The following is a 16,164-nucleotide window of genomic DNA, read 5'->3' as shown; positions in this document are numbered from 1 at the left end:
CAGAGGGCCAGCCCCGGGGAAAGAGGGAAGGAAAGATTGCTGCACCTGCATCCTGGAGGGGAGGGTGGAGACGGGGATGGGGAGAGACACACACAGACCCTGGCCTCCAGTGTGGGCCGCACAGCCCTGCAAGAAGGTCCCCAGCTGAACTGCAGAGCGGGCGCAGGAGAGAACAACGCTTCTCAGAAGAAGGGGCTACAGGTAGTCTGAGCCCTCTCCGTCCTCCTTCCCCTCCTCTCCTCCCCCCACCATCCTCCCATCCTCCCCCATCCTCCCCTATCCTCCTCCCCATCCCCCCCATTTCCCCCATCCTCCTCCCATTCTCCCCCTCCCTGACCTTCCTCCCCATCCCCCTGCAGCATTCCTGCCTCCAGTTTTCCCAGAGCTCCCAGCTGACCTCATCATGGCCCTTTTCCCCCAGACAGGCAATATCATCTCTGCCTTTGCACCCCACCCAAAGCCTTGCACCCACTCAGAGCTCAGTTGGTGTTTGCTGGCTGGCTGGCTGGCTGATGAAAGGCAAATGACTGACAGGCGGTTGGTGGTAATTATTGCCGGAGATTACTCCTGCCACTTGGGATTAGCGTGACATTTGCATCCACGCAGAAAAGCGTTTATCGATTGATGCATAATTATTTATGGCTCCTTCCGACACTCAGCCCAGGTGACAGTATTAGCGATGAGGAAATGAGAGAGGAAAGGGTGGAAATACAAGGACAGATTAGGAAGCAAAGCTTTACTGTCACTCGCTTTCTGGCTGCCTGTTCAGGAAGGAAGGGGGTCCTGACGAAGCCTGTGTTGGCGGGAGGGTTGGGGTCTAGTCTGCAAAGAGAGGGAGGCCTGAAGGGATCAAACCGCATTGACTTCGAGCCTCCCGGGCGTTTCTCAGTCTTGAATGCACACAGGTCACCTGGGGACCGTGAGAAACTAGGTCCTGGAGGAGGAGGGCTGGGCCGGACCGAGACCATGCATTTGTAACGCAGCGCCAAGGGAAGCCCAGGCCTCTGGCTTTTCGGTTCCTGTGTCTCAATCTGAGTGGCCCAGCTATACCGCACTCTTTTCTTAAAGGGTCAGCCCGGGCTTCTGGGATAAGAAAGTCGCCCCCAGGGACACCACTTGTTCTCTCAGCAATGTTGATGTTCAGAAGACATCCCTTGAACACGTGAGCTGTATTAACGAGATGCGCAGCCCGGATCCTATAAGAACAAAAGCTCGGTGGGAACCCAGGCCCGGGCCAGGGAGCTTGCTGGCATTCGCAACGTATTTTGAAATCATCCAACTACTTGTTTCAAATAATTACTTTTAAAAAATCACGTGCTGGCCACTCTCCTGTCCTCCCCCTTTTCCTTCAAGGGTGACCCGGTGGGAGCCGGGCAGCAGGACAGGGAGGAGGTGCGGGGCCATCCGTGCACAGAGGGCCATTGTGAGGGTCTGGGCGGTTGGCCCCCCACTGGCATATAAAGATCTCTCTTTGAAACCCAGCTCCTCATTTTAGTAAAGGATCCATTGTCACCAGAATGAGGCTCCCAAGGCCATTCTGAGGGTCTCTCCCATCCTGACCCCTTCACCTTCCGCCTCTCTTCTCCCAGACACTTTTCTAGAAAGGATGTTCTGTTCTCCGCTGCCCCCTTCACTCCTCCATCCCCTGCTCAGTCCTTCCCAGGGCGTGTTTGTAGTGACAGTGGTTATGCGTTGAATTGTTTCCCCAAAACATGTTGAAACCCTGACCCTGGTACCTGGGAATGTGACCTTATTTGGAAATAGGGTCTTTGCAGGCGTGATCGAGTCAAGATGAGTCCATAGGACGCGGAGAGCCTGTGTGAAGATGGAGGCAGAGGTGGGGGTGCTACGTCCACAAGCCAACACCCACCCAGGGTTCCCTGCGACACCAGAAGCTAGAGAAAGGCGTGGGAAAATTCTCCCAGAGCCTTCAGAGGGAGTGTGGCCCTGCGGATTGGGACCTTGATTTTGGACCTTCCATCCAACACCAGCGCCAAGGGAGCAGAGCAGTGCTCCCCAAAGGAGACCACCCATATTTGGAGGCTATCACCGAGGTCTGCTGTGCTTAGCGAGGTCAGGCAGTCCCCCAGCTGGGATGGGGGATCACCAGGGGCTCCTCCTTCTCCTGGACCTGCAGCTGTGCTGGCGATCTGCCTTCACACCTTATACAGCCCTCCTCTGTGAGCCGGACTTCATCCCCACAACCCGTCGTCTCTTATCTGGACCAAGGCCAAGGTCTCCTAATCAGCCAAACCCAAATCTGATCACTGGCTTAATTATTCAAAGGCTTCCCAAGTGCGGCCAGTCACTCCTTGGCCTGGTGGATGAGGCCCTCCACGGTCCTGGCACCTTCTAACTCTCCAACTTTGTGCCCCATCTCCCCCGACAGCAATTCACAGTTGTCCTAAACCAGCCATCCTCGACACCCCCAGGGCTTTGCACACACAGGTGGCTCTCTCCCCACCTGCCTTCTCCCACCTGACTGTCTCCCAGGCCCGGCTGGTCATCTCCTGGGTGTCTCTCCATCCCTGGACGCTCCTCCAGTAGAGTCATCATACTAAGTAGCAACTGGGTGTTTGCCTGTTACTTATTCATTCATTCGCTCATTCATTCATTCAACAAACATATCACTTACCTGCTCACATGGACAATCACACACACACACACAGTCAGAAGGCAGGTTGTCGTAAGTGAAGAGCAGGCATGTAACCATGTGGTATAAACACCACGTTGATACTGACGATTCTAACATTGACCTCTCCAGTCCGGGCGCCACTGGGCTCCAGACTCACGAACCTCAACAGGTCAGCAAATTACAAGGAGAACTATCCCACCTGTGCCTGCTCTGTAGCTAAGCTCACCCGGGAGCCAAGGGCGGATTTTATGTTTTTAAATGACTGGACTACATCGACAAAGGAATCACGTTTCCTGGCGACTCTGCTTTAACAATCAGATCCTTCATCACTGATGCACGTTTCAATATAAGAACAGTCGTTGTCCTCGGAGAAACGAAAACAGATTTTTAAATGCTTGATTCTTCTTTAATTCTGCTACCGATTATTTGGAAATCTTCACCCAGAGCAGCTGAGAGAACTCTGTTTTAAGTGGAAGCTTAAACTCCATAGAAGCAGCCCTTGGAGACGATCGGCGTATGCCGAGGTTTACCGTCGTTGCTGGAGTTTAAACTTGGGCGCCTGTACAGAACTTGGAACGTTCTTCATCCTGAAGCCTTTAGGCTGTGTGTCTAGTGGTACCTTATTAATTTCAGAGATGCATTATTCATTCCGCCCCGAAGCAGTCAGGAACTTGCAAGAGAATGGCTAACTTCAGCTTCTGTCACTGTGGTCTTCCTGAGTCATCCAGGCTCCGACGGCCGCCCGTGGCCCTATTCAGGAGCTGTCAAATCTGGAGGCAAAAACTGATGAAAGAGCTGCTTTTATTCCTCGTACTCACCAATCTTCTCAGCTCTGCTTGCAGTTCAAATCGATTTCCCTCGTTCTCCAGGCTGTCTCTGCATTTCCATCTCATCCATGAAGGAGGCAAACCATAGATTTTCCGTGGATGCGTCCCAGGATAAACATCAAGATTGGATCAGACTTAAATCACTGAAAAATACACACCTCTCCTCCCTCATCCAAGGTTTTCTTTTACAAATATATATATATATATATATATATATATATATATATATATGTATTTTAATAGAACCTCCTGACACCTCGTCCAAGCGATCAAGGCCAATGTCACAGCGATGAGTCACGTGGATGGCACGTGCCCTGCTGTGATGGGGTGACAATACACTTCACTTCTGTGCTCTTCACTTCTCAGCACCTGTAACTCCAGGCTAATTATGAGAAAAACACCAGACAAACTCTGGTTGATTCTCCACAGCCAGGCCAGTCCTCCTCAAAGCTGTCACGGTCATCAAGAACAAGGAAGGTCTGAGAAGGCGTCACAGCCAGAGGAGCTAAGGAGACAGGACGACAGATGTGATGTGGGGTCCTGGACCAGAAAGGTTGTCAGCTGAAAACTGAGGAAATCTGAGAATAGACGGGGTAATAACCAGGTGTTCATATTGGTCCATTAATTGGAACAAATGTACCCAGACTGATGTAAAGTCTTACTATTGAGGGAAACTGGGTGCGGGGTGTATGGGAACTCCCTGCACTATTTTCAAAATGTTTCTGTAAATCTAAAACTGTAAAGTGGAAAGTATCTTTTTAAAAAAAAATCGTTCATTTTTAAAGAGCTGTTTATTTTTTCCGCCTTTATTGCAGACTAAAGATTTTCAGAGTTTTCAAAGGTGATCAGGAGGTCAGCTGGGGAATCTGTTACACGTAAGCCGCAGTGTCCCCAAGAACCTTTTAGATATTTTTAGAATCCTTTTGGATCGATGGTTCTTAATTTCCCTTAAAACGTATTTCAGGTGCTTAACCCCCCTGCCTGTCCTGGCTTCGTCAGGAGGCAGGAGCAATGTGAGCTCACAGAGGGGTCACCGAGGGGAGCCCAAGCTTGGACAGGGGTGGAGGGGGCACCCCCAAGACTTCACTCAGCAAATATAAGAGGCTGTTGTTTGGTCCCGGGCACCTGCGGCCGGCAGGGGGCGTTCCAGCCACTAGATGCGTTTGCCCTTTTCTGTGCCTTTGGCTCTGCCACTTGGTGACTAACGTTGCCATCCACAGCCATCACCTCGTCGGATTTTTTTTTTTTTTGGCTTCTCAAACCCAGAAAAGGTGGGACTTATTTGCTTATTTTCTCTGACAAGAGAATGACATGCAGAAAGATAGTTTCTTCTCTAGCTCTGGCGTCTTGGAGCCCCAGGGCTGGGAAGGACTGGGTGTCAGCAGGGGGTTTCCAGAGGGCGACGCTATTCATATGTCACCATATATATATGTAAAACCTCCTACATGGATATGCAGATTAGATTGATAGATAAAAAAATACAGAGAGAGACTCCACTGTGGGCATCACCCAATGCATTACGGATCCGAATAAAACAAAACTCAGGAGAAGGAATCTGCCCTTTTTCCTACTTCACTGTTGAGCTGGGACATCACATCTCATCTTCTCCCTCCCTCCAGCTGGGATTGACATCATGGGCTCCCCTGGTTCTCAGGCCCTTGGACTTGGACTGAATTTTACCACCAGCTTTCCTGAGTCTCCAGCTTGCAGACAGCAGGTCATGAGGCTTCTCAGCCTCTAAACTGAGCCAATTCAATATGTTAAATCTCTTTTTATATGCAAAGATCTCCTATCAATTTTGATTCTCTGGGGAACCCTGACCCTCTTTCAATTCCTGGGAGAACCCCAGCTACTCTCCACCTGAGGCCTTTGTATTGGCGGTTCCCCTTCCTAGCATGCTGTTCCCTTCACCTCCTCACCTGCTAGCCTACTTCTGCTTGTTCTTCATGTCTCAGCGTAAGGGTCCCTTCTTCAGAGATGCCTTTTCTGACACCCCAGGCCAGGATCAATACATCCCCCTGGCACCCTGCTGGGTCTCTGAGACCCACTGGAGAGGCAGCCCAGTCTCCACCCAGGAGGCGACCACTGGGCTGAGGAGGAGCTGGCTCTGAAGGAGGGGGAGGGGCAGGCCCTGCTGAAACAAGGACCAACAGCTGCAGCTAATGGTCATTTGAAGCGACTGGTGGGTAGGGGGCACCAGGAGTAAGACAGGAGATAAAGGAATGAGCAGACACAAGGTGCTGAGGGGCCTTTGGGGATAAGAGAGGAGGCCAAAGTTTACTCTGAAATTATGGGGAGGAGGCACCTGCACTGTGCCTGCCCCGGCCCAGCGCCGAGTGTGTGTGTGTTGTGTGTGTGTTGTGTGTGTGTGTGTGTTGAGTGAATGAGTAAAGGAACAAAGGAGTGGGGCTTCCAGGCCTGACTCCTGAACACGTGCTTTCCCACTGGGAGACACAGTTTCCTGTTTCCACACCCGGGAGAGCCGGGAGGAGGCTGTTTTCAGACAGACAGGAAATGGGGCTCAGCCCAGGGCCGAGGCAGTGGAGGTGGGAAGGGTCAGATTCGAGGCCTGGCTGTTCCAACGGGCTCCCAGCGGAGCTTAGGTAACGTCTCTGGACAACAGCTTAGTGATGAATCCGACTTCACCTTTACTGGCCACAGTCACAGCTCAGGAAATTCCACCCCGCTGCATTTCCACACTTCCTCTCAGTGAGGACAGCACGTCAGTTTTCACCCTACATGTTCAATGTCAATTCATACCACAGTCTCTATTGAGTCCTAGTATTTCTAGCAGCAACTCCAGCCACTGAGTATTTCAGGGAATTTACGTTTAGATGAGCGGTAATTTCTGGGTATGATATAAGATGGAAGCAATTGTATTGGGGTCTCTGACTCAGTCTAGGCAGGTCACCTTCTACTTCACATGATGGATGGCTTCAGGCTGGCTGTGATCTCAACCATGCAGTCAGAATATTTTAATTGACCAGCATGTCTACCTCGTGACAGATGTCGTAGGAAAGTGTGTCCTCTGTTAGAAACGATGGAAAAGATGGGGGAGGTGGGAGCTGGAGAGGCTGTAATTTTCGCAGTTGATCCAAATTCATAGGATATGCATTCTTCTCAGAAATGGTTACTGTTTAGTTTCCTAGCAGGATAATGCCGCATCTCCTGCACAAACGTGCTTTGTTCTTTAACGTTATCTAATGATTTGGCAAAGGAATCCAGTCGTTTACTTGTCAGGAAAACGCCACGTATCGAGTCACAACCAGGAGCGAGGACGAGTTGTTCGGGATGACCGTGAGCCCCACTCTGGCGTTCATTCTTAAAGGCGGCTGGTTTGACCCCAGTAAAGGGTGTGGAGACAGCCTCCCGCAGTTCACGTCTCAGAACACAACGGGTGAGTGTAAATGGAAAACATGCCTGTGTTTCATTCCACATTTAAAGCAATCTTCGCTCTCCACAGCACTGCCAGATGATACCCACACTGGAAAGACCGAAACATCTCCTTGACTAACACCATCCCCGGGACGGTACGGACAAGCCAAGGCAGATCCCACCCGCACCGGGCGGGCTGTGCACCCCCGACGGGGGCTGTGGGCCTCAGCTCCCACTGCGTGCCAGGCCCTCCACGTACACTTCCCTGCAACACACGTTCCACCAGCCCTATTACACAGAAGGGAACTCTGAGGGCAGGGAGGTGAGTAAGGTTTATACCTAATAATAAAAGGAAGGGGTTTTGGGTGCCAATTTTTAAAAATTTTATTTTTTATTGACGTGTAGTTGATTTACAGTGTTAGTTTCAGGGGTACAGCAAAGTGAGTCAGTGACACATATACATACATATACATGTATTTTCAGATTCTTTTGGTAGTAAGAGAAGGGGTATTAATTCCTGGCTTGTCCCTCAGCAGACAGCACCCCCCACGTTACTGGCACGCACACAACCGCTACAGTGCAAATGCCGGAATACCACCTGGGGTGGAGTTCTGCAGGCTGACATAATTTGCTTCGGATGATAGATCAGTGGTTCTCATCGCGTGGTCCATGAGCCCCTGGCGTTTTTTATGGAGGCTTTCAGGGGCTCTGCAAGGTCGAAACAATTTTTATGATCAGAGTAAGATGTTACTTAATGACTTAGGTCCCCGGGGTGACGTCTGCACTCGTGCAAACGCGGCAGCGGGTCTCAGTGCTGGAGCCCGAGCTCGGAGGAGGGCGGACACCAGACCGTGCTGGTGGCCACTGTATCCCGTGCCCGGGGAGTGGAGCGAAAATGCCAGGCTCACCAGAGGATGTCCTGGGGGCACAGAAATGATCGATTTCATTAAATCCCAGCCCTTTTAACATTCTGCGCGCTGGCTCAGAAGCACAGATAGCACGTCTGTCTCAAGGAAAAGCGCCGTGCAGCTGGGCTGCAAGGGAACCAGCCGCTCTTTCCACGGATCATCAATCATTTTTACTTGAAGGGATGACTGACAACCTATGGTTATTCAGACTTGGGGATCTGGCAGACATTTCCTTGAAAATGAATAAAGTGAGCTTCAAGGAAAGCAACTAACAGCATTTGCTGCCAATGATAAAATGGGAGCTTTCATGTGAAAATTGGAATTTGGGGAAACTTGTATCCACCACCATCATGAGCTTGGCAGCTTCGCAATACTTAAAGGTTTTTCTAAGGAGATCAGTGGTGACAGTAATGAATGTGATCTTTTAATTCTGCATAATCATGACATGCGTCAGTATTTGGAAGATTTGCATAACTTTGTGAATCAGTATTTCCCAAATGGCCAGTGTAGGATGTTACAAAGTCATGCCTGGGCAAAAGACGCAGTCACAGTGCCAGGTGGACCAGTGGACTTCACGTAACTGAGTGTGAAAAGTCACTGATAAGGTTTCAGATTCCAAATCGCAATTAACCTTTCAAAAACCATCACTTGTTGAGTTTTGGTGAAGTATCAAAGGATATTCACAGACATCTGAAAAGGCTATTAAAATGTTTTCCTCTTTTCCAATGCATATCAATGTGAAGATGGGTTTTCTTCATGTACTTAACTTCAACTGCAACAAACTGAACACAGAATTTTTGTTTTTTGGTTTTTCCCCAGGTATACAAGATAAATATACTGTCAGAGCAAGAACACCTTGTTTCGGATTTCTCCCCTTTCCCTCCTGCCCCCACTCCCAATCCTTGTGTTTTTTAAAATAGACACTAAAGAGATTTCCAAAATTGCAAAACAATGCCACTCTTTTCACTATATTTTTTTGGAAATACTTTTTTTCACAAATGTTATTTATGTCAGCAAATAATAAGTTTGTTATTTTTAAATGAATTAATATTTTTAAAAATTCTGTTCCTAATATGGTAAGTATTAGTACCAACCCACATAAACAAAAGGTCTTTGGGGTCCTCCATACTTTTGACAGTGGTAAGGGGTCCTGAGACCAAAAAGGTTGACAACTGTTGTTATCATAATAATCATCTGATGAGATCAATAAAAAGATTAAAAGGAGGCAAATAAATTTATATTTAGCTATTGCTCCTGAGGTTCAAATGTTGGATTCTGTAAATAAGCTTTTAAGAACTGTCTAGTAAGTGGTTATGTATGCAGCCAATATATACAATGGAATATTACTCAGCCATAAAAAAGAATGAAACAATGCCATTTGTAGCAACATGGATGGACCTAGAGATCGCCATTCTAAGTGAATTAAGCCAGAAAGAGAAAGAAAAAATACTGTATGATATCACTCATATCTGGAATCTAAAAAATGACACAAATGAACTTACTTACAAAACAGAAACAGACTCACAGACATAGAAGACAAACTTACAGTTACCAAAGGGGAAGGTACGGGGGAAGAATTTGGAATATGGGATTAACAGATATATACTACTATCTATAAAACAGATAAACAACAAGGACCTACTGTACAGCACTATATTCAATACCTTATAAAAACCTATAATGGAAAAGAATCTGAAAAAGAATATGGGGGAAGCATAGCTCAGCGGTAGAGTGCATGCCTAGAATGCATGAGGTCCTGGGTTCAAGCCTCAGTACCTCCATTTAAAACAAATAAACCAAATTATACCCCCAAATAAACGTGGGGCCTGCTGCTCGCCCACCTTCTGACCGCTGCCCCCGACCTCACCCCCCACACTGGCCTCGTCCTCGGACATGTTCAGATGCTTCTCCGTCTGATGGGCCGGAGGCAGGAATGGGGCAGAAGGCTGCAACAGCCAGCAGGGCCCGGGCCACCGGGCCACCGGGGGTGGAGGCTGAAGGACCAGCGCCCCAGCTCCAGCCCTGTCCCCTGCAGGCGTGGAGACCTCCTGCTGTCAGACCCAGGTTTTAGAGAGAAGCTAGAAATGTGAGCTTGAGTACAGCCGCCTGACTTTAAACATTTCATTTTACTGAAAACACAGTTCTCCAGTTTTTGTTCCAGACTAAGGAATCCTCTCCTCTTCTGTCGTCTTTCAACACACAGTGCATTCAGCACATCTAATTATCCTAACGGTAAGTTTCTCTGCTCTTTAAAAAGAAAAGCAAATTCACAAATTAAAGAGAATTCTTAGCCTCAGGAGCTGCAGGGGAGGAGATGTCAAAGGGAAGGGCCTCTGCAGGAGTCCCCCCTGGGGCACGTGGCCTGCTGGGCCATGGCACGTCTCCATCAGCCTGGCCTACTTGCCGATCCTTCGTTCCAGTAACTGCAGCGTTTGGCAGCACAGCCTGTTCCCTACCTGATCTTAAAAGACTCACAGACAGCTGACGGGGACACAAGCGGCTGGTGGCACTGCTCAGGGAGCACCGGGCCGATGAAACTTGTGTGAAAGGTCGGAGAGTGTGGACAGAGGCCACCCCACGCTCACGGTAACAGGTAACGTGACCCACCACAGAGGCTTTCTCTTCCGTAAGCACTGTGGCAAGTAGGTTCGCTACAGTCAGCCTCTGCTGCAAACGCGAGACGGCTGGCCAGCAGGTTGGTTGCCCGCAAGGGACACGAGAACATTCTCCACCGGAATGAAGCCGCGGAAGGCTGGGGGCCATTCCTCGCAGAGTGGAGCGGAAGGTCAACTCGACAAATACCGAACCCCATCTAATCCCACGCAGGTATTTAGAGGCACATGGAGTAAAATCAGGATGCAAAGACCCGCTGAGGCAGGGCGGCACTTTGGGAAGGAATCTGCTAGGTTCTTCGTGCTTCTCTTCCACGACCTCCGACGCGCTGAGACGGCTATGGGAAAGTCGCCTCCCCCAGCGAACCGGCCTGGCTTCTGGTCTTTCGTGGAAAGCACTTTGTTAAGGGCTCTCGGCTTTCTGCTCATCTGCCCACTTAATACCACTGAGAAGGAACAGAGTCCCGATTTCTATCCGCCGATTTCATTTCACCTGGAGAAGGAGCAGCCTGCGGAGCGCACCTGCCACAGAGACACGTCTCCCCCTCACTGGAGACAGCGGGACCCAATGCGCCCTAACCTCGGAGCTGGTGCCAGGGACCCGGGGTAAGCCGGCCCTGCTTGGTTAAACACGTACCTTTTCAAAAATGACTTCTTGGGATTCCCACTGTCATGATACGTGAATTCTCCAAGTGTGTCTGAAAGTTTGCGTTATCTGGATCTTTCTGTTCTTAACTTACAGTCTGAACATGACGGTGTTGTAACATGGGTTCCTTATTTTGCCAAATGTATAAAAGTGAACTTGTAAACGACAAAAGAAGTCAGAGGGGAAAGTGTATTTCCCCAGGCTCCCAACTACTAGGAAAGGGAAAACTGTTTCTACTTACGTATCCCCTGAAAAACCCGTCGTTTATGCAGGCAGTGAGGGTGACAGCCCTCAGGTGCCTGAGAGCAGGGGGCCTGAGACTCACGCTGCTCCTGAAGCCCCAGGTGCACTTGGCAGGGACACAGAGCAGGTTTCGGGAGGATGCAAGTGAGGTGGGCTCTGCCCAGCTGGGAGGGGGACACCCAACAGCAAAGCGCCCCAGGGCAGGCCCCTGGGCATCGCCCGCACCCCGGATATCTTGACATGGCACCGTTTTTAGAATTTAAAGGAGGTTTATTCTTTTCAACTTTTTTCTCACGTGGCTAATTACGTATTCCCTGAAATATTACTTTGAGAGACACCAGGTGTGTTAGGCAGAATAATGGTCCCCTAAAGATGTCCGCATTCTAATTCCTGGAGCCTGTGAATATGTTACGTAATACAACCGGGGGTACTAAGACTGCAGATATTAAAATAAGAGCAGCCTGGACTGTCCAGGTCGGCCCAGTGTCACCATAGGGGCCAAAAAGATGGTACCGAGAGGCAAGTATTCAGAGGGTACAGGAAGATGCTACGCTGCTGGCTCTGAAAATAAAGCAAGGGCCCAGGCCAAGGAACATGGGCACCTCTGGAAGCTGGAAAAGGCCGGGAAACAGATCCTCCCTGGGAGCCTCCAGGAGGAGTGCAGCCCTGCTGACGCCGGGTTTCTGCTCTGGGCTGGGTTAGGCCGCTAGGCCTGTGGTTCACTCGTCTTTATTAACACCAACGTTAGCTTCAGTGTCCCTAACGTTACACTGGACTCTCTCTTCCACAGCACTCACACACACTTAGGTGACACTGTGACGGCTGCGCCCGCCAACACAGTCCCTCAGCATCGAGCGGGGGCCTGTGTGCCTAGAACCAGCAGGCCTGCGTCTCTGAGTCTCCCCCGGGGCTCTGCCAATCACTTCTGACACGTGGGACCCAACACTGAGACCGGGGGAGTCCAGGATGACGAGGCGTTTGCAGACCCTCTGACAGGACCCCCACTGGGCGGTACACATGAAAGAACGCAGCTCTGGCCCCCTGTACACTCCACGTGGTCCTCAGGAAAAGCCGCGCGGGACACCCTGCCTGGGGAAAGCTAACCACACCCACGTTGCAGCTCAGTATCTGTCTTTAAAATTTATTGACTTGGCTTCCCACAAGGATCGCAGTCAAGGATCACGTGAAATGTGTTTATTTGGAGAGAAAGTGTGTGGCACCGACTGACTCACTGCTGCCCGAGCTCCAGGGCTTCCTCTGGAGGGACTGGAGGACGCTCAGCATCAGTTACAGGAACCTTATCCCAGCTCCGAACTGGACGCCGTCGCAAATCCTAAAAAAAAAATTACGTTTTAAGGCAGGAAACCAATCCTGTGCTCTGCTCTACCCGCCCCGTCCGTCCACAGTTCCATAAACTTGAGCCTCCGGGAAGACAGTTTGGGCTGCCCGGCTGCTTCCCTCTCTGCTGTTAACCGCCAGCCTCTGGAGAATGGAAAACGGGAATGAGATGGAGATGACAGAGACGTGAACCCCCTTCCCTGCCCCCTCTTCAACTCCTCTGTGTGCCCCCAGTCCCGACCCAACTGGTGACAAGAGAAAAGGGCCTCAGAGAGAAATAGTTATGAACAACAGAGCCCCGGGAGGGAATAAGCTTTGTGTTTCTCTCTAAGGCTACCAGGCAAGAGGGGAGTTGTGCGGTCCTTTATGTGAGAGCAGAGCGGTGATGAGAGACGTGGCCATGGAAGGGCACCCGGCAAAGCACACCGCCCGGGAGGGCCGGGCACGGCGGGAGGACAGAGAGGACGGACGGGAGGGCACTGGGAGGAAGCAGGGCAGCGAGCAGGGAGGCGGGGAGGAGGGAGTGGGGGGACGGCGGAGCTCGGGGCAGCCCAGACCTCGAAGGGTCCCAGGGGCTTACGGCGATGGCAGTGCTCAGCCCACAGGGTTTCCGTGACCGCTCTTTACAGCCTGCTCTGACCCAGGAAAGGCTGCAAACAGGTGATGTGGCTGCAACGCTTGCTGGCTGCGGATGCTCCACAGGTTCTGCTCCCTGTGCAGTCGGGACCGGCTGATGGACCACGGATCCCATTTCCAGATGCACGAACGGGCAGGGCAGTGAGGACAGGGCTGCGGTCACACAGCAGGAGCAGCCGAGCAGGACTCTGGACCAGACGCCCGCGCGCCCGCGGGCCCTGCCGCCTCAGCTGCGAGGGAGGATGCGCAGCTACGGGTCCTCCTGTCTCCACGACGGCCTGGTGCACACCCCGGATGCACTCAGGGTGAGACTCGCGGCCACGGCGTGGGCCCCTGTGTTCTGAGATACCACAGCGTGGCTGGCGCACCACCGCCAGGCCCAGACTGCCCCACGGCGTGGAGGATGGACTCCTACAGTCGCCCAAGGCGACGTGGCCCACCAGCTGGCTGTGCTCGGGGGCAGGACCAGTGCTGAACACAGAACAAAGGGCCTAACCCGGGGGCCTAGACACCAGGAAGCAGATGCTTCAGGGAAAAACCACAGTCCGAATCCCAACCAGCAGCTGATGGTGCATCTGAGGAACGTGGCATCTTCACAAGTTGTGGGCAGTTTCTTGAAAAACTGGACGAGAATGGCTCCTTCCTTCAGAGGAAAGCTGGAATTTCTGTTGTCATAACACCTGTGCCCTAACCCAATCTCCGGATTTACAGCCTATGAAAACTGGCAGCAAGTTGTTCTTTTTCAACCTGACTTGAGCGAGGGATCAAAATATCTCATCAATTAACAGATTCAAGACAGAGAATCATTACTGCTGCTCCTGCCCTCCCGCAGGGTCAAGGGTGCTCATTAACCAGCTGCATCAGCAGAAGCCGTCCAACCGGAAGGGACAGACGCAGACCCCGCGATCCTGAGCAGACCTCACCCTGCCCTTAAAAGGCAAAGATCCACCATCAAAACTGCGACTGTGTTTGTATGACTTGGCGCTGCTCAGATCTGAACAACCCGCTTTTACACCTTACACGGTCAGGTCATCAATGTGCTCTATGCCTGTGTTCACCATTAAGAAAACAATCTGAAAATGAGCTACAAGAAAAATAAGTCAAGCCCCGGGCTTACACGACTCAGAAACAAGCAGGGTGCTAGTAGGGGCTCGTCCACTCGAACTGCAAACGGATCAAGCAGCTCTACGAGCACAGGCTTATGACCGAAGGCATATACGCGCGGCACGGGGGAAAGGCCCACCACGGATACCCCGAACGGCACCGCGGGGGCAGCCACAGGACGCGGGGCACCCAGCCAGCTTTGCCAGAAGCCCATCTTCCTGTCTTGACCGCCGTGCCAGAGTTCTTGTGACTCCATGCAGCAGGCACCTCAAAACAGCCCCCCGCCTCCCCCTCCCACCGCCTGCCGTGGGCAGCCCTGGCTGTGCGAGCGCAGCGCGGCTCTGGAGGCCTCCCTGCCTGCACTGCCCTGCCTCTGGCTCCATACCACCAGGGGGTGTTGATGAAGGTCACGCCAGGGCCCGGGCCCTCTGCTGCCGCTACATCTTCAGCACCCTGCACACGGCCCCCAGCACTGGGAGCAATGCTTCTTCAGCAGGCTCCCACCTCGCACCCAGCCATCACTCGGGGAATGGGCGCCATCCTCAGCACGGGGAAGTCAGCGCAGATGAGGGCCAGGACTCGGAGACCTCAGGGTGTGCCCAAAGGGAAAAGGCCAGAGAGGCTGGAAGGCAGAGCCAGGAAGGGGACAGGACTGAACCTTAGGCTCCACCTGGCATTCAAGGGCCGCCCCACACCTCACTTCTGCACCTGTAGAAGTGTCAGCTGGTGCCTGCTGGCATCTCACGTGTCCACACCTTGGCTCCAGCTGTTCGGTGGCCTGGTAGGCCACCTTGGTCCTTCCAGAAGCTTCAGCTCAGGTGTCACCTCCTCCAGGAGGCCCTCTCACGCCCACCCCAGCCACCATGATCCTCTTTCTCATCTTTCTCCGTTACTAGCCATGAGCTGCCCTCCCAGGGGGCCACCTTTGTCATTAGGGAATCTCCAGGGACCACACTCAGTAAGACACAGAGTGACAGAACGCTCCTGGACCCCAGAGACAACGGTGCCACCAATCACATCCGGTAGAAAACTCAGCAAACATTTCAGACCCGTTGCCACTTCTGTAAAGGTCTGAAACCCTAACTATAGAGTGACTGCATTAACTAAGCGGGGGGGGGGGGGGTCTACGGATGAACTGAACGCACATAATTCCCATCCTGCTAGTTGCCTAATTTTAGAAATAAAGATTAAGCGCTGGCGACATCACTCAAACGTCACAAAATTCCAATTTGGATGCTAAGACTTCAAACAAAGCCTCACACTGAGCGAAGGGCGCGCCCCGTGCAGGATGCCGCACACGGGGAGCATCTGCTGCAGCCACCTCGGTCCCAGAGCTGCCGCTGCAGGGGGAACGCGCTTCCTTATGCTCTGGTCTTTAAATACCATACGCACAGCAGGCTTCCTCCTCCTGGGAGAAACCGCGTTTGAAATTAATATCTGAAACATGCTTTTCAGAGGTAACCTGAGGGGAGAGAGAGGCAGAGCGGGAAGGTGAAGCGGGAGGCTTGGAGGGCAGCACCGCTGATTCCGGGAGCACACTGACACCCAGCGGCCGCCGGCGGTACTGCAGCCACACGCGGCCGCACCACAGGGTGGCCTCGCCCCACCTTCCCGTCTGAAGTCTGAAGGGCAGGAGGCCCAGAACTGGCAGGAGGCAGGACCCGAGGATCACACAGCCAGGGAGGGACAGGGCGGGGGCCAGCCGCGCAGCCCCACCCACAGGCCAGGCCAGTCCGCAGCTGCCTCAAGGCCAGTCCAGGGACCCTGGTCACTCCTCGGGGCTGATGGTCAGTCATGGTGAAACAGACAGTAAGGCTGCGGCTGAAAACCTGCAGGCGCT

The 16,164-nt window shown here is 52.1% G+C and overlaps 1 protein-coding gene and 1 non-coding gene across 2 annotated transcripts in view; one reads left to right on the top strand and one right to left on the bottom strand.

The window, feature by feature from the left end:
* The first annotated feature begins 9,454 nt into the window (after window positions 1-9,454).
* TRNAS-AGA (transfer RNA serine (anticodon AGA)) lies at window positions 9,455-9,526 on the top strand. Its single transcript has one exon. It is a non-coding gene; the product is annotated as a tRNA-Ser (tRNA).
* A 2,899-nt stretch (window positions 9,527-12,425) lies between these two features.
* SAMM50 (SAMM50 sorting and assembly machinery component) overlaps window positions 12,426-16,164 on the bottom strand; it is a 30,733-nt gene continuing 26,994 nt past the window's right edge. The window contains exon 15 of the mRNA XM_072973656.1: window positions 12,426-12,579. Within this exon, the coding sequence (XP_072829757.1) occupies window positions 12,534-12,579 (46 nt within the window). The 3' untranslated portion in view covers window positions 12,426-12,533. The remainder of the gene's footprint in view (window positions 12,580-16,164) is intronic.

Source organism: Vicugna pacos, chromosome 12 (assembly GCF_048564905.1).
Source record: "Vicugna pacos chromosome 12, VicPac4, whole genome shotgun sequence".
NCBI classification, from domain to species: Eukaryota; Metazoa; Chordata; class Mammalia; order Artiodactyla; family Camelidae; genus Vicugna; species Vicugna pacos.
The sequence above is the reverse complement of the archived record's forward strand: the minus strand, read 5'-3'. Positions and strand labels throughout refer to the sequence as shown.